Genomic DNA, 19,225 nt, shown 5'->3' on the forward strand with positions numbered 1-19,225 from the left:
AAGTAAAGTCTTTAAATGTTCTCTTTGACCTTGTAGAAACTAATCAATTCCTGTATTTTCTCTATGTTTAAATGATTTCTGCTTAGTCTGTCATGATACTTAGAGGAAACAAGTTGCCATTTCTCTTAATGTATAACTGGCAATTAAAAGCTAGTATTCAATTAAATTCAATTCAGCAAGCATTTATTAAGAATTTGATGCATGGGGGCGGCTAGGTGACGCAGTGAGTAAAGCGCCGGCTCTGGAGTCAGGAGGACCCGAGTTTGGTTCCAGCCTCAGACACTTAATACATAAAAAAACGCTAGCTGTGTAACCTTGGGCAAGTTACTTAATCCCAGTTGCCCTCCAAAAAGGAAAAAAAAAAAGAATCTGATGCATATAGTGTACTGGCTTAGGTGTTGAGGATACAAAGACAGAAACAAAACTCTTAGTTTGAGTTTCCTGCTGTACTATTGAACCTTGCTGGGATTACCATGGGAGTAGACTCAATCAGTCTCTTGACCCTGAATGTCAGGAACATTGTGTTAAAATAGAAATATTCACACACACACACACACACACACACAGAGTTCTTATAGAATTCATCTTCACCTCCTACCTATCCTGGTAACCTGGAACAGATACTAGATACCAGGCAATAACACTTTTGTCCCCATTTCACATACCTTTAGGCTGCATGTTAACTTTTGGTGACAGCTGTTTTTTGTCAGTCTACCCTCTCTACGCGTCCACTTTAACTTGGCAGATATAAAGGACTAAGTTACTTGACTCTTGAGTGCCTCAAGTCCCCTATTTCCTTGAGGGTGGCCTTGCAGGATACCAGGCTATAAATCAGAAAATTGCTTATCTAATATAAAATTAGAGGAAAGAGAATGGGGTGTTTTTAAGAACTATTTCTGTCAACCATAAGAGCATAATGAATTATTTCTATTCTAGTAATAGTTCCAGAATAAGAACACCTTAAACCTAAGCAATATTAAGTATATACTGGTAGGACGTGTCCTAACATCTACTATTTTTCTGATTATACTTCTTATCTTTAAGAAGTAATCTTTAATTACACTATCTAATCTTTAATATTAAACATCCTTTAATATTATTTTTTAGTTTTTAAGTTTACATTTCAGTTTATATCACATATGATAGGTGAGGTACTTTCTCTTATTTACTAGTAATTGAGAGGTATCTTTGATGTTGTGTTTCTAATGTGTGAGCAACAGTAGTTACAAAATATAGACTTCTCCTGGTTTATTATCTTATAATTTTCCTTATTTTGCCTTTCAATCTATTTTACTTTGGGTCTTGTAGCCCTGTGTTTACCGATAGCCTGTTTTGTGGACAGAGGCCTAAGTTAAGATCATTTTCTATAATGTGTGTTCTCTAACACAAGTACTTAGCTGAGATTTAGCAGCTATTGGTCACAGAGGTATAGGCTTATTGTGTAGTATGTTTCATCTCTTTATTTCTTTGTGAGTTTTGTCTTCATGAATTAAAGTAAAATCCTATCAAAGCTGTGAGATATCTTTTTTACTTTATACTTTGTTGCTGTTTCCAGTGCCTTCTTAGAAGAATTAGAATATTGAATTGCTTGCCTTAAAGGTGGGGTGGGGTGGGGAGGGAGGAAGGGAGATAATTTATTCTAATTATTTTTATTTATAACTGGGGAAAAATAAAATATTAAATAATTTTTTAAAAAAGAATAATAATTAGAGGATTAGCACATATGGTATTTCTTTTTATTATTTTCTCATTATATTAGTGTAGTTCAGGGGTGAGGAACCTGTGACCTTGTGGCCACATGTGGCCCTCTAGGGCCTCAAGTGTGGCCCTTTGACAAAATCCAAACTTATAAAAGGATTTGTTCTGTGAAGTTGGGATTCAGTCAAAGGGTTGAATGAAGGAACTAGAGGGCCCCATGTGACTTTGAGACTTCAGGTTCCCTGCCCCTGGTGTAGCTTCTTATAGTGTGTTTTCCTATGAGCATATTTTAATTTTTAGTCTAAACTATGATTCTGTTCTCCCTCCATGGCTGTATAACTCATCTGTGACCTAAATTCTTAGACAGTTGCCTGGGGCACTAAGAGGTTAAGTGACTTACTTGTGGTCACACAGCTGGTTTGTGTTGGAGGCAGGATTTGAACCCAGTTCTTCCTATCTGTGTCCACCACACCATACTGCCTCTATTGAGATTATTATTAAATCTTTGTTAAATGCTAATAGTTCTCAAAAGTAATGGCTCTTTTGATGAGAGAACTTAAGAATAAGGAAGGCAAACAGATTTTTTTAAAATCATATTTTGTTTGTATAGTGGGCAGTGTTGGTGCCAAATTATTTAAATATAATCATATCTTTTCCCTGATAACAAATGATAAAATGCAAAAGTGGAATATGTCTTGTACGATCTGCATTGATATTACATTTGGAAGTTTTGCTTGACTGGTTTGGGGGGGGATTGGAGTTAGAGTTAGGATATATATGGATGTTAATTACTTTCCTGCTATGTCAATACAAAACATCAATAAAAAGTTTTTATTAGGCATTAAGCAGAAGCTATAAATTCTTTCAGTCTTAAACAAAATAATATGATAATGATATAAATCCTTTTTGTTGATAGGTGCCTGAAGGAAGACCCTGCAACCATGTCTTTGCTCCAGAGAAGCCTGGACCCAGAGAAGACTTTGGGCTTAGTAGATGTACTTTATACAGCTGTGTGGGACTTAAATCGGTGGAAGGAAGGAAGGTATATATGTCAAGGGACTAAAGCACAAGAGGCTATTTACTTCTTTCCTTTAAAACTCTAGAATTATTTAGATGTCCACATCCATATTTATCACTGTGTTGCAAAAGTTCATATGTTCTCATAGGGTTTAGAATGTTTTTGAATACAGAACAAAGGATGTGAGAAAGACTAGTGTTTAAGTAACACATTCCATTTATTGGTAAGGAAGAGTAGTCTCAGGTGGCCTATATGCCTGAGCAATGCAAGGAAATACCAAATACAGCAGCATCTGTTTAGTACAGATTTCTCTATCAGGAGTTATGTGACATAACACTTTCTACTTTAAGGACTTAAGACTTCATTGGTATGGGTACTCCCTCCACCACTGCCAAGTACAACTTCTCTGTGACTTGGTATATTTATTTGAGAGTGACTGGGGCTAGAAAAATGCCTCACTATGCACAATATCTAGAGATGCACCTCTCTGTACTTAGCTAGACTATTCCACAGACAGCAGACACAGAGTCTCACACATTCTGTTACTAGGCATACACTGGAGACTTTCTAGCTTGATAGTACTTACCAACTTACACTTTTACTGGCATATTCTTTAAGAATCCAGGATCAGGGGGCAGCTAGGTAGCGCAGTGAATAGAGCACCGGCCCTGGAGTCAGGAGGACCTGAGTTCAAATCCACTCAGACACTTAACACTTACTAGCCGTGTGACCTTGGGCAAGTCACTTATCCCCCATTGCCCTGCCTCCCCCCCTCCAAAAAAGCAAAAAAAAAAAAAATCCAGGATTACCTCCATACCTTAATTAGGAAATAAAGGATAACTTTAGTGAATGGACTTTAAATAAATGCTATTTATTAAAGTGAATTTAGAATAACTTAGAGGAAAAAACCTGTATATCTGAAGTTCATTTGTAAATCATACTAAAGAACATTAGACTTTATTCCGTGTTTTTCTCATGTTCATTGTATGTTCTTCTTGTGCTCTCAGGTCAGCTACCAATTCTTTCTCCTACCCATCCCTCTCTCCTTTATTCATTTTGCATTTATTTGAATTTGATTAGCTTTCATTTTTAGAATAATCTCTGGTGTCTGATGCCTCAGCATTTTCTCCCTTTCTTTGTGGCCTCATTTAATGTTTTCCTCCCTGGAAAGTTTTATTAGCTTAACTTCTTTTCCTTTCATGAGACATCTTACTTGAAGAGGTGGAAACCTGTTAATGTCATTTTTTGAAGCTCTTTTTATAGGCAATAGATCTTTTAAGAACATTGATTATAGATTGGTATTTAAATAGTGTGCTGTTTAAAAAATCTTCAGTGGTCCATTTGTTCATTTTTTTAAAAAAATTGTAAAATATGGAATGCACTTGAGAAAAGCTAATATTTCCTAAAAAATTAAGAAAACTTTTTTAAAAGGAAAATTTTAATTTCATTGTTGAAATGAATTTTTTTTTCAGATTAAAAAAATTTATACATTTCCATTTAAACAGGGAGCAAGCTTTGCCTTCTATTCAGATTCAGCTTCAGCGTGAGATCTCTGACTTTGGGAATCAAGTTGATATGCCCCCTGGAAATGGAAATAAATCATCAGGAGGCTTGCAAAAGACGTTTTCAAAACTGACTTCACGATTTACAAAGAAAACTTCATGTGCCAGTTCCAGCAGCAGTACAAGTTATTCTATCCCAAATACTCCTTCTAAAAATGTTTTCATCTCTGGAAGTTCTGAAGAGAAGGCTAAATTGCCCAGTAATATTGATACAAGATTACAAAGCATTTTGAACATTGGTAATTTTCCAAGAACTGCAGACCCATCATCCCAAAGTGCCAGTAATCAGATGATTAATGGCTTTCTAATTGAACATAGGGAAAATTTCTTCAAAGGAGATGATGGTAATGATGACAAAGGTATGAATCTCCCAAGTGATCAGGAAATGCAGGAGGTTATTGATTTTCTATCTGGCTTTAATATGGGTAAGTCCCAGCAGGCTTCCCCGATGGTGAAAAGGCGTAACTCTGTTGCTTCTACCACAACAACTGAGACAAAATCAGGGACGCTGCAGCCCCCACAGCCACAGCCACAATCGGTGTCACATGTAACTTTGCATCCTTCTCAGCGAGGGTTAGCACAGCAACAGCCACCATCCCCTAAACAGCAGCAGCCACAGATGCAGTATTATCAACATCTGCTTCAACCTCTAGGGCCACAGTCACAGCCACAGGCACGGACACCTGGAAAGTGGCTTAGTAGCTCCTCACAGCAGCCTTCCCAGGCAATTGGAACTGGATTGTCTCCTCTTAACCAGTGGAATAGCCCTGGCCTTTCAGATCTTAGTCCTGACTTATATAGCTTGGGACTCGTGAGTAGCTACATGGACAACATGGTGTCTGAGGTGTTAGGACAAAAGCCACAAGGACCTAGAAATAACACATGGCCAAACCGTGACCAAAGTGAAGGAGTCTTTGGGATGCTGGGAGAAATCCTGCCTTTTGATCCTGCAGGTAATGTATGGACATTTTAGGTGGTTTAATGCCCTAATGGAAGACTTAGTTGGAATAACACTGTAAAGCTACTTTTAACAAAATCCTACTCTTTTATAGACATCTCTGAACCTCATTCAGGTAATTGGGGCCTGGAAGCTACTGTTGTAAACTAAGAGGCTTCATTTGTAGACTCTAAAAGTCCTCCCCACACTTTCGCTCTTTGAGAATGCTGCCTTGGGGGAAGCTAGGTGGTGCAGTGAATAGAGCACCTGCCCTGGAGTCAGGAGGACCTGAATTCAAATCAGACCTCAGACAGTTGACACACTTACTAGTTGTGTGACCTTGGGCAAGTCACTTAAACCCCAATTGCTTTGCTTTCCCCCTCAAAAAAAAAAAAAGAATGGTGCCCCTTAATCAATTCTAGAATATCTCCTAATGGTAGATGCTTCTAGCTTTTGCTTCCCTTCTTCCCTTCCTGTCTTTCACTGTCTTGCTTTCAGTGGAGAAACAAGGCTAGGGTAGATACGAAGTAAGGAGCTGGCTGAGTAGATAAAGTATACCTAATAGTGATTTTCTAAGCAGTTTTTCCAAAACAGGACATTATTTTTGTATACAAGCATTTGAAATTTGTTTCTCATTTTGCTGTAAAACTATTAACTGTTATCTTTCTCATTTTTTAGAATATCAGATTTAAAAGCATTACTGTTTATTTGACTGCATGGTTTCATCTTAATCTCTATGACCATTTTTTTTCGCTTAATAGTATTTCATTTTTATCCAGTAACATGTAAAAATAATTTTCATCATTCATTTTTGTAAGATTTTGAGTTCCAAATTTTTCTCCCTTTCTCCCCTCACCCCTCCCCAAGACAGCAATCAATCTAATATAGGTTATACATATACAATTATGTTAAACTTGTTTTCACATTAGTCATGTTGTGAATGAAGAAACAGAAAAGGGAAAAACCATGAGAAAGAAAAACAAAGTGAAAATAGTATGCTTTGATCTGCATTCAGACTCCATAGTTCTTTCTCAGGATACAGATAGCATTGTCCATAATGAGCATGACCATTATTTTTATTTAGTTTTCCATATTATAGCATAATTAATCAAAATAATTTATTAAGTGCTTATTATACACTAAGTACTGGGGATACAGATACAAAAGTGAGACAGTCCTAGCCGTCGAATAGTTTGCATTCTAATAGGAGGAAGCAATATAGAGGAATGATGGCCAGGAAGAGGTGTTGTGACTTAGGAAATCACAACAATGATGAAGGGAACCTTAAGAGAGTTAATTGGTAAATACCTGTCCATGAAAAGGAAAGTAGTTAGTGATGTCACTATTACCTATTGTAAATTCACAAAAATTAATTTCAACATTATAATCTTAAATACACTTTAAGATTCATTTCCATCATTGAGTGTCCAAGATTTGATTTAAGTCCCTGGATTCACCTGCATCAGATAGCCCATTTTGACTATATATCCACAGAAGAAATTGCTTTCAGGGAAGTCCCAGAGAAAGAACTTCTGTGATCAACACTCCCATAAGGACAACAGAGCAATTTGAGAGCCACATTCCTATTCTCTGGTGACTGGGCTACATATCTCATACAGTGTGTTACTGAAATATTCAGGCATGTGGGAAACCAAGCAAGTTGAGATGAGAGTTAATGCTGGTTGCCTTTTTTGCTGTGATCATTTTCAAACTGCTTAGTTCTTTAATATAGTTTGCTGTTGATGTTTTAAGGAGCCTTAAGGTAAAAAGGTATGCATAATGATAAACAGTGGATAATAAAGAAATTTATCCTGACATTGGAAAACCATCGTAGTAAAAGAACATTTTTCTTTCCCTCACATTTCCACATAGAGCCGAATGTACACTCACATTAATTATGTACTGTTTCTCTAATATCTGCCTAGACCATGGTGAATAATCCACTTGGAAGATAGTGGAGAATTGACTCTGCTGTAATATTGCTCCTTTGAGGGTTAATATCTCCTGAATGCTTTTTGTTTATTTTGTGCTGGGGTAGACAACCAAGATTAAAGGCTTGAAAGACCATGATTAATTATAGTGGATCTATAACAATTGGCTGCTCTTTTTGTGTCTAGTTGGCTCAGACCCAGAGTTTGCCCGGTATGTAGCTGGGGTAAGCCAGGCTTTGCAGCAGAAACGGCAAGCCCAGCATGTCCGTCGCCCAGGCAACACACGGAACAACTGGCCTCTTCTGGACGATGCCCATCGTACCTGGCCCTTTCCTGAGTATTTCACAGAAGGGTGAGTGCTGACAAACATTAGGTAGCACAACTGCAAAACCGACAGAATAAGAATTGTATGTTCATAGGGCAAGTCAAAGATCGTTGTTCTCAAAGCAAGAATGGAGGAGACAGTTTTTCGGAGGGGTGTCCTTTAAACTGATCTTTGGTGGTTTTTTTTTTCTTTTCAGTTTTTAGAAAAATAGAGAATTTATTTTGTTTATAAATCCAGATATTATACATTTTGTCCATTTCATGATGTTCAGTGTTGTGATGTATCCTTTGTACACACATGTTAAATATCAATTAATGATTTTAAAACAGAGCAGGTTTTTTTATTGAGTTTGATTATCCTGGATAATGACTGCATTTGATTCAATTTCTTAAATGTGTAGGTACTTCACATTACAGGGTGATGATGTTATGAATTAGATGTGTTAAATGTAGCACATTACCAGTTTTACCTGATGAGAACAAAGATAAGAATTTACCTGCATTATCTTCAAAGAATTATAGCTCATATTTAATCATAGGCTAAGATTATAAAGTTTTTCTTATGCATCATTTCATTTGAGCCTCACTATGATCCTGTAAGTTGGCAATTCAAGATGTATTACCCCCTTATTATAGGTAAAATAATTCAAGTTCAAAGTGATTGTGACTGGCCCAGTGCCACTTTGAGTGAGCATATGATTGACTGACTTCTTTGATCTGTTACATGAATAGTTGTCCCCAAGACCTCAACATTATCTTTAGAGAAGCCATAATGTCTTTGAATATTTTTTAGCACTTCTGAGTTTGAAAATGGGTGTTACATATAGACTGATTTTAGGTAGTATTAGAAAGTGTCGCACCAATGAAATACGTTATTCAGGAATGTAATTGAAGAAATATGTTGTGCTACATGGTAACATGAAGCTTCCAGACATTTAATGGAATATGAAATGTATCTAGGCCAGAATCTTGTATTTTCCTTGACTGTAAAACAAAAGACAAGCAAAGGAATCTTATTGCTGTTACATATATCTAGTTGTCAGACCTGTAATGAGGGTTTTGACTAATTTCTTTTTTATGTGTCTTTCAGTGACATGATAAATAATAGCTGGTCAGGCACTCAGGGAGACTCTGCCAGCTCAAGTGATGAGACATCCTCTGCTAATGGCGACAGTTTGTTTTCCATGTTTTCGGGGCCAGATCTTGTTGCTGCTGTTAAGCAGAGAAGGTAAGAATAACTTTACAAAACTATTAAGAGGACAGAAAACCATTTGAATTTGTTCATTCACTCTTGATTTCCTGTGGTAGTGGTTATTCCAGTTTATCCTATAGAAGTAACTATGACCATGTTATGCTCTCTCTTTTCACTTAAGCTAGAAGTTTTCTTTTGTGAAGGGCTCTTTCATTAGTTCTTTCTCCAACTAAAGCAGCTACATCTTTGTTATAAAGTCTACACAGACAGCTGTTGTAGAGTAGAAATTCTCAGTCTATATGGCATGACTGTGGGACATGTTGAAGGGCTTGATATATAACTGCATGCTCTGTTATATAGGGAATCTGATTTGAAATGGAGTGGAAGTAAATACATAACTTGTCATTGTTACCGAGTACATAACTCCACATGGTGATAAAGTAGTAATGACCCTGACAAGAAACAGACTTTAGATAAGGAACTTTGAAGATACTAAGTCTCCTCCAGAAAAATATCAGGAAGAGCCAATGACTTTTAATAGGTAGTTAGGTTTCAGCTTTAGTTGGCATCAAATTATCTTGCAAAGCTAATTCTCCCACTAATTAATTGTGTGATTTTAATTACTTAAACTCTTAGGGTCTCATTTTCCTAATTTGTAGAATGAATTGGTTAGACTAGGTGATCTATGTGACTGATATTCAGTAATCATCCATTATATATATACTACATACAAATACATTGTGCTTGGTACTGGGGGAGATTCAAAGATAAATAAGGTTTGGTCCCTGTCCTCTAGGAACTAATATTGTAATAGGGATAGATATAATACATTCGCAGATAGATAACACAAATTACATTATAGTTAAGTTAGTGTATTAAAGGAACATAAAGAGCTGTGAGATTGGATGAAAGGAAAATCACTTAGGGTTTTGGGGGTCAGGGAAAACTCCATTTTAATTGGATCTTAAAAGATGAATGTATAGGGGCAGCTAGGTGGCACAGTGAATAGAGCATCGGCCCTGGAGTCAGGAGGACCCAAGTTCAAATCTGGCCTCAGACACTTAACACTTACTAGACGTGTGATCTTGGGCAAGTCACTAAACCCCAATTGCCCTGCCCTCCCCCTTCAAAAAAAAAAATGTATTATGACCCTTGGAAAAAAAATGCCTTTGTGTGCGTCATCTGATAGTGACCAAATAGCATTGGAGTCATGAGGGTAAAGTTTACAATATTTGCAAACAGGATTAGTGTACAGCTTTTTATTTTTGTGATGAGAGTCAGTTAAAAATGTTTTAAGGCTTTTCTTTCATGGAGATTGAAATGCTCTATATACTACTCAAGTTGTAAGTCTCTAGAGTCAATCATCCATCATTATTCTAGGGGGCAGAAATGGAGTACCAAGTAGTTACCACAAGCACTTTGTCCCCTTTCAGAAAATATAATTGAATTTTTTAAAATTCAGAGTGGTCTGGTACCACTCTGATGAGGATTCTCTTTAAAATATTATTTTTATACAACATCCAGACCACATGCACACTGCTCAGTAGGGATATAGCATAGTGTACTCCATTTCTGTGACAGACCTTTAGTTGGGTATAAAGTAATGACAGAGTTGAGTTTTTTGGAAGATCTTGTATACAAATGACAACTCCCTCAGTCTTGTTGAACATAAAAAAATTTGAGGACCTCACAATAGCTGCTTGAAGATGTCACCCTTGAGCAGATAGGAATGGATACATGGAAATAGCATAACCTTTAAAAGTAAGTAATAAATAATTGAGTAGTTACAATATGCCTTTTGTTCTTTCAGGAAACATAGTAGTGGTGAACGGGAGACGACCACATTGCCATCACCACCTCTTCTTTCCACAGTGGATGACCTTAATCAGGTATAGAATGTGACAGTTCCCTCTCAGTTGTGCAGTAGCAGTCACTATTTTATGAGGAAGGGATAGACAAGAATCTGAATGTAGAATGTAGATTTAAGCACTGGGATGTCTCTAAATATTTTAAAATTTCTATTAAACATGTTCTAAGACAATATTTATATATGGCAAATTATGTTTCCAGCCCAGAAATTATAGCTTCATGCTCCCATCAGACATAATGAAAAGCGAAACTTGGTTATACACAAGTTGTACAAACTTCAGAAATTACATTTAAAAGAAAATGTGTGTTTCAACATATTATTTAAATAACAATTTTCTTTCATCTTTTTTTCTTTAAACAACCAAGAAGCATTTATTAAACTCCTAGTGTATACCAGGTATTATGCTAGGAACTGGGGGGTATAAACAGAAATTAAATAGTCTCTATTCTTAGGAACTTACATTGTAAAAGGGAAGATAGCATACACACATAGAAGTAGAAGTACACTCCAAGTAACGGAGGTGGGAAAGGAAGAATTGGTCTTAGCAGTAAAGAGGATCAGGAAACATTTTATAGACCAAATGGTTCTTGAGAGAACTTGGAAGGAAACTAAGGATTCTAAAAGGTAGAAGAAGGTATGGAATGAGTGCATTCTAGGCATGTGGGGCAGCTGAGAGATGAGAGAGGAAGTGTCATGTTTGCAGAACACTAGGAAAGCTGTTTTGACTGTGTAGTGGAGAGTGTGAAGGGGAGTAGTGGTTAACAAGCAGGAGTAAATAGAGTCAAGTTAAGAACTTTAAATGCCAATCAAGAGTTTATATTGTTTCCTACAGCTAATAAGGGGCCATTGATGTTTGTCAAGTCGGGGAGTAACATGGACAGAACTGTGCATTAGACAATACACTTTGGCAGGAGTGTGGAGGATGAATTGGAGAGGAGAGAGACTTGAGGCAGGAAGATCGATTAGGAATTACTGTAATAGGTAACGGAAGGCAACTAGCTGAGTGATGTGTGGAGTGAGAGAGTGAGTCAATGAGAGTAACTCTGAACTTGAGAACCTGAGTGAATGAAAAAATTCACAGAAATGCATTTACATGATTTTAATAGAAATGGAAAAGTTCAGAAAAGGGCTCAGTTAAGGGGAAAGATAAAAGAGTTTTATTTTGGTTGTGTTGAGTTTAAAGTACTTTTGGAAAATCCAGTAAGCACTAGGAATCATTTACTTAAATATAAGTGAACCATGGGCCTAAATGACTCTGAAAGAGAGTTTTGAGGAAGAAAATGGATGAATGTATATGTTATTTCTATTTTACCATTTTATATTTTTCTAAAATTTATAATAATAATAGCTAATATTACTTGAAGTTTTGGAAGGCATTTGCCAGATATGTCATGATAGTGTGATCATTCTAGTCCATTTATATAGCTATCACAATATACTGGAGATGTCTCGCTAGTAAGAAATAGGAAAAACATGATTCATACAGATAAAAGACTTCCATCAGAAAGAATAAGAGATAAAGGGTGATATGAGTGCTATTATTTTTTTTAATGTGTTTTATTTACATAGCCATGACCAGACATTTTCAAGTTGGTGATGAGTCTCCATTGCAGAGGGAGAAAACATAGGTGGAGCCACATTCTTGTTTTGCACTTAGCAAGTTAGAGTCAGCCAGACACCTTAGAATTTCCCTTGTTTCTACTGCACAAAATGGCATCCAAACCCTGGCATAAGTAACTTTCACTGATTATAGCCAGAAGAAGGTAATGGTTCTTGAAATTTCTTCCCTCCCCACTCCCACTCCCCCAAATGCTATCAAGACAGCCTTTTTTTAGAATCCAAAGGATGCTGGGGTTCTGATACATGTGAGCATGTAAATAGGTGGAAGCTTTGAGTTGTTTAAAAAAAAAAATCCTCCAGAGAACAGTTCAAGGAATGAATTCTGCTGGGCCTTGACTAGCATTAGCCTGGTCACTTTCCCCTCAATTGACAGTTTCCCTTAGAAAAATTTGTTCTGAAAACCAAAATTTTAATTTGCTTTTTTCTTGGCAGGATAATAAAACCAAAACGTGGCCTCCAAAGGCCCCCTGGCAGCATCCTTCACCTCTAACCAACACACTGCCCAGTCAGAGCCCGTCTTTGTATCATATTACCAATCCTGTCAGCCAGTGGAATGACACGATGCAAATTTTACAGTCACCAGTTTGGTCTACAGCTGGTGACTGTGCTCCATCAACAGGGATTTCCTCTACATTTGCCTACGGGCAGCAAGCCCAAGCCCAGGCGCAGGCGCAGCAGGCAGCAACCCAACACAAACCCATGAACAAGGGCTTTAAGTCTTTTCCAGTGAAGCAAGAACGAAGACCATCCTACCTACATCAGTACTGATGGCTTCACACATCAGAAGGATACTGGTTGTCTCATCAGTAGTGACGGGTGGCTGTGAATGGGCGTTCACAGTTCTATGAAAAGATAAAGCTATTTGGTGGACATTCTGTTTGATGAAACATGGCATTATGTCTGGTTACTTCTACAAAGGAAGATCCCATGGAAATTGACATACACAAGCTTGGCTGTTGAGCAAATGAGGCCACTATTTTTGTTAGGCACACAAAGCAGTTCAGACTGTTAACAGAGAAGAGCTTTTAAAATGTGTATATGACCTTTACTTTCTAAACCTTTTTTTAAAAATATTGCTAAAAAAAAATACTACCATACCAAACACTATTTTATAGCTATTTTTTCATATAGATTTATAGTTAAAACATCTCTTGCCTAAATGCATTTAATATTTTAAAATAACAAACATAGTGGTCAGAGTTTTGCTCAACATTGCCCTTATATATATGAAATGAGCAAATGATAAAAACCTTTATACCCTAAGGTGAGCAGTTTAGGCCCTGTGGGTTTTCTATGGGAGTGACAACCAGCAGCTTTTCAGAGTACACCCCTGGAAGTAGGTAGTTTCAGCTCTGTTTGCAAAGCATTGTCAATCTAAAGATTGCAGTATTGCCCTACTGTTAAGCATAGATCAACGAGGACCTCTAAATGAGGATCACAAATGGCAGTAGCTTACCTACCCAAGATAGGCATGTTTTCACTTGGTAAGAGGGGAAGTTGTTCTTGATTCACAGTTGGATACTTCTCCATTTGGCCAAAGGAGTCACCTTTGTCTTCCTTTGATGTGATGAAGTATTGCAATTAAAAGACAACTTCACTATTTAAGTCTTTTTTCAGACACTGTATTTACAGTTACATTTGTGAGCTGGCTCAGAAAAAAAATTGAAATTTGGGAAGGAATTAGTTGAAGATAGTGCTGCTCTCAAAGTAAGAGAAAAAAGAGAACTCAGTTCAGTTAATATGTGCCATTAAATAGATATTACCTGTGGAATTAGAAATATTTTCCAACCAAAGTGGATTTAGAAGAGTTGAATGGTGCTTACATTGAGAAACAATGATAAATATATGTATAGTTACCCATTGTACATTGAGAAGATTCTTTATATAAAGCTTATTTAAATTTTCATATTTCATTTTTGAAAGAGTCTAACTGATTAAAATCCACAATATTTTCTGGTATGAAAGTTTTGACAGTATTAATCTTATTTTTATATTTTCTTAAATCATTATACCATTCTAATATGTGTTAACTACCAGTAAGTGGGATATTAGTTTTAATGCCATATAAACTTTTTCAGCAAAAATAGTAATAGCACATTTATGTTCTCATTTTTATAGACATAAATGAATCTTATATTTAAATATACCAAAAAAAGGATATACAAAACACTAATATAGAGAGATTCAGGGTGTCTCAGCCCAACCTCCACCTTTTCTGTTGTATGATGCTGGGTCAAATTTTTAGCCCCAGAATGTGATTTTATGTGTTGTTCGAAGATGCCAATGTTGCCTGTATTTATGATATTGTCACCATGTTTTCTGAAAATTCACACTCACCATGTTTACAGAAAATTGTTTGCTGTACATAAGACTTTTTACAGGAATGTGCTTCGCACAGTCATTGTGTGGCTTTTGTCTGTGTAAATTGTCACAGTGTCCTCATTCGTTTTACTTTGGATGTCTTCCTGCTGCAATTGTTTGTGACTGTTTTGCTTGACAGATGGTGTTTGGTTTCCCAAAGTAACATGTCCATGGTGCCCTGAATCCAAAGTTCTATTACAATGAAATACTATGATTCATCAATGTCTGCCCAAAGGTCTCACTGCTAGATGGGTAGTTCTTTCTGCTCTGACATATTGTTCAGCACAGGTGCCATCTCTATCTTCCTTTTTCCAATTTGTTTGTGTTTTGAATTAAGGCATTTTCTACCTGGAGTCAGAGTGAGCTGTGGAGACTGTAAGGTGAAACCATTGGTGTGTCTCTGCATGGGTGCTGTATCCCTGGAGTCCGAGTGAGCTGTGCAGGCTGTGTGAGGTGAAGCTATTTGTGTGTGTCTCTGCATCGGTGCTATGTCCCCAGCTTCCAGTCCTTCTGAGCCCTGGTGCTTCCAGGTGTGTTTGTGGCAGGCAAGACCTGCCACAAAGGGGCTTGTCATCCACTGCTGAGTACAAAGGCTCGGTGCTTTCTGATGTTACATTAACTTGCCCTTACTGCAGTGCTTCATGTGAATCGTTCAGTGCTTCTGAACTGGAACTGTATATTTTGTATTTTACTTCTAATGCTCCTGTAAGTAAAATAACTATTTGCTTTATTAAAGATATACATTTAATAATATGCTGTAGCTTGCTTTAACGGGAACTCTTGACTCTCCAACTAGCAAGCCTTATGTTTGTTTATTTGTTCTTTGCTTTGAAAGTCAAGTCCAGTTCTTTAACTTGCAGTTATTTGAATTTTTACTCTGAAGTCAAACCTTACTCTTCAGATGACTGTTTTAAATCATACTAAACAAAAATTTACCTATGAATCAAAATCAGAAGCTTAATATGAACTACAGGGAGCTCTTTTCATCTCAGCAAGATCGCTGGTAAAGAGACTTCCTTAGCAGCCTTGCAGGGCATGTGAAGTGTGTGATCTCACCATGCTGTGCATTTTGTTGAGGAAGGGAAGGAGATCAGAATTCTCTAGCACCAGTCCCCTTACTCACTCGGTCTTTGATCATATCTTCCTTAGGTCACTTTTTCCTTCCTTCTAACTTCAGTGAGGTTCTCTAAATGTCTTGTCAGATGGCAAATTCTCATAATCTGAGGATCCCCAAGAAAATTGGGAATATTTATGCCTTTGATCCTATCATTCCACCTTTCTAGCTAGTGCCTCCTCCCTCACAGAGAGAAACCTGTCTGCTTTATGTACAGAACTCTAAGAAATAAAATTACCTGTATGGCTAGAACAGCTCTGGGGGTTGTTGTTCTGAGAAACAAACAATGAGTCCCACAAGATGAATGATGTATTCCATAGTGTCTGTTTTCAGCAACAGTATTTGCTTCCATTTAAAGGTGGGAAGTATTAAGATGTGAAAACAGGCATATTAGCTAGAACTTGATTCACAGTGCAGGGGAAATTACACTGGCTTTAGAGACAAAAGAAATGGATTCTATGGTGTCCCAGTTCTCTGAAACGTTTGTGTGACTCTGCCATTTAACTTCTCTGAGCCTCAGTTTCTTCACCTGTAAAATGCTGGGTTGGGCTACATGTTCTTTAAGTTCCTTCCCAACTTTAATTTTTCCAATTGTAATACTTAATTTAAGCAGTAAACATCGCACTGAAAGTTTCCAAAGAAACTTCATATGTGAACAGAAAGGAAAATCAAATAATTTGGGTATCAGAAGGAGATTCCTAAGGGCTGTCCCAGAATGCAGTAAAGTCCCCTTGTGAGGTAAGTGAAATGCCCTTCACTGGAAAATTCCTGGCAGGTGCCAGATGTTTTAGAAAGGGTTTATACATCAAATATGGAGTCAAACTATATAGAGAGAGTCCTTAAAGCCCCTTCCCCCCAAAGTACTTGGCAAAGGGCCTGCACATAGTAGGTGCTTGCTAAATGTCTGTTTATTGGTAAGAACTCTGGATCTGGGGGCAACTAGGTGGCACAGTGAATAGAGCACGGGCCCTGGAATAAGGAGGACCTGAGTTCAAATCCAAGTTCAGACACTTAACACTAGCCATGTGATCTTGGGCAAGTCACTTAACCCCAATTGCCCTGCCTTCCCCCCTGCAAAAAAAAAAATTCTGTATCTCTGATCCATAAGGATTTGGCTCATTAGGGTTTTGGGATGAGCTAAAATACTTTTATCTGACATGGTAATATTATAACAGAGTACTGGATGTTTAATTTGCTAATCCTGTTTCCCATTCATATTCTTTTTTTTTTCTTTTTTGGAGGGCAATTGGGGTTAAATAACTTGCCCAAGTTTACAAGGCTAGTATTACAAGTCTAGTATTTTTGTGTGGGTGTTGTGTCTGAAGGCCGGAACCAAACTCAGGTCCTCCCGATTCTGGGGCCAGCACTTTACTCACTATGCCATCTACCCACCCCCCCCATTCATATTCATAAAATTGTACAGCATAGGAGGTAGAGAGTTGACCTCAGATTCAGAAAGACCTAGGTTCAAGTCCTTCCTCTGACATTTTGTGATCCTTTACAAGTTATTCAACCTCCTAGAAAATTCTTTTAAGACCATAAGTTATAGAGCAGTTAATTTGCATTGCATTTGTGAAGGGAGTTTCCTCCTTGGGTGTTCTGTATTATCAATGTAACCACAGATTAGTTTAAAAAAAAAAAAGTCCTCTCCTAACTCATTTTGAGACCCTGGTCAAGTATAGGCCTCAGTTTTCCCATGTGGGGACAGCTAAGTCCCCAGCAAAGTGGCACAATGGATACCGTGCCAGACCTGGAGTCAGGAATACTCATCTTCCCTAAATCAAATCTGGTCTCAGACACTTAGCAGATGGGTGACCCTGGGCAAGTCACTTAACTTTGTTAGTCTCAGTGTCCTCATCTGTAAAATGAGCTGGAGAAGGAAATAGCAAACTACTACAGTATCTGTGCCAAGAAATCCCCAAATGGGTTCATGAAGAGTCAGACATAACTGAAAAACAGCTTTCCTGTCTGATAAAATTTGAGAGTTGGTCTCAATTTCTAAGATTCCTTCCACCTCTGACAGTTTGTGATTTTAATTTGTATTTTCATAAGTCTTAGTCTTAATGATAGTTCATGTGAAGAAATACTACTTCCAGTTCCACTTGGTGATTTTTAAACCTTATTGACTCCTTATACATTATAGTCACTGAAGACAGGTGTCACACAAGTCATATGGCAACATATTAGTTATGGCCACATTTTTTTATAGTGCTGTTCTTATCACCTCCTCTCCCTGCCCTGCCCCCTGCTGCCTCTGCTCCTGCTTGTACCTTGTGCCAAATGTAAAAACTAGAATGTATTGTTACTTAATCTTTGTGTGCTTTGACAGAACATAAATACTCCATCAGGGTAGCCAAATGTTTTTTTTTTTTTAAGGAATTGGGGTTAAGTAACTTGCTCAAGGTTACACAACCAGTTATTTCTGGGTGTGCTGCTAAGTATCTGAGCCCGGATTTGATCCCAGGTCATCCCCACTCTGGGGCCGGTGCTCTTACTCACTGTGCTTCCTGGCCGCCCCTATCCAAATGTTTTTATCTTAGTTAGAGATTTACATTTAAATACTTAACATTTTTATTGAATACAGCAGAGGCTATGATTAAGAAAGAAGGAAAATTTTCTACAACTGCTCCAGGTGATATTAAAGGCCTTAAACTGCTCTGTACTCACAGAAATGCAGGGCAAGGGCAGAAATCAAATCATATGTTCTGGGCCTTTGACACCAAAAGATCGTGCAGGTCACTAGAACAAGGCATATGATAAATCTCCCATATTTTATATTTTTCACTATCAGCAATTGATAGCTACTTAGTTGGGTTTTGTCTGTTTTGTTTAAATAATCCCAGAATGACAAGAGTTAGAAAGAACCTTAGATGTCAATTAATCTGATCCTTGGGAAAATTATGAAAACTCTTTTACAACAATACTAAATATTCATTATCCAGCCTACACAATCACTGTACCTGGGAAGAAGTTCTTCTCTATATTTATGTCTGTGGAGATGATGCCCAAATGGATATATTTCATCCTAAGCTCTTCAAAGTGTTAAGGAATAGTTGATTGATTATAAAGCATTCTTAACTATCATTTAAGAAGCTCTCCTACTTTAGAGAAGTTGTACTCTCCTAAGTAGCACTTCATCCAGTTATCCTTTAATCCTTAGACTGTGTATGCTTGGAAGCAATAAAGTTGTATATATTTTCTTTTTTAAAAAAGTTTTAATAAAATCTTTCATTTTTACATTGCATAATTTCTGAATATTGAGCTCTAATTGACCTCTTCCTTTTAAGGGAAAAAAAGTTAAGTAAAAATCTACCAACACTGTAAATGAATGTTGTTCATTTGTTTTAGTCATGTCTGACTCTCCATGACCCCATCTGAGGTTTTCTTGGCAAAGATATTGGTTTGCCATTTCCTTCTCCAGCTCATGTGAGACAGATAAGAAAAGTAAGGCTAGCAGGGTTTGATGACCTGCCCAGAGTCACATACCTAGTAAGTATCTGGGCCAGATTGAACTCAGGAAGATGAGTCTTTCCTGACTTCAGGTCCACCACTCTGTCCATGCTACCACCAAGCTGCCATTTCATTCTCCAGCTCACTT

At 37.3% G+C, this 19,225-nt stretch overlaps 1 protein-coding gene across 7 annotated transcripts in view; it reads left to right on the plus strand.

Moving 5' to 3' along the window:
- Positions 1 to 15,264, plus strand: part of GARRE1 (granule associated Rac and RHOG effector 1) — a 144,603-nt gene extending 129,339 nt beyond the window's left edge. For all 7 annotated transcript variants that reach the window (XM_069082653.1, XM_069082655.1, XM_069082652.1 and 4 more), the window contains 6 exons: positions 2,615 to 2,740; positions 4,222 to 5,231; positions 7,333 to 7,498; positions 8,561 to 8,698; positions 10,473 to 10,551; positions 12,585 to 15,264. In XM_069082653.1, coding sequence (XP_068938754.1) covers positions 2,615 to 2,740; positions 4,222 to 5,231; positions 7,333 to 7,498; positions 8,561 to 8,698; positions 10,473 to 10,551; positions 12,585 to 12,920 — 1,855 coding nt within the window. In that variant the 3' untranslated portion in view covers positions 12,921 to 15,264. The remainder of the gene's footprint in view (positions 1 to 2,614; positions 2,741 to 4,221; positions 5,232 to 7,332; positions 7,499 to 8,560; positions 8,699 to 10,472; positions 10,552 to 12,584) is intronic.
- The last annotated feature ends 3,961 nt before the right edge of the window (positions 15,265 to 19,225 follow it).

This window comes from Petaurus breviceps, unplaced genomic scaffold (genome assembly GCF_028583685.1).
Source record: "Petaurus breviceps papuanus isolate PSGF00001 unplaced genomic scaffold, PetGlider_PUasm1.0 171, whole genome shotgun sequence".
NCBI lineage: Eukaryota > Metazoa > Chordata > Mammalia > Diprotodontia > Petauridae > Petaurus > Petaurus breviceps.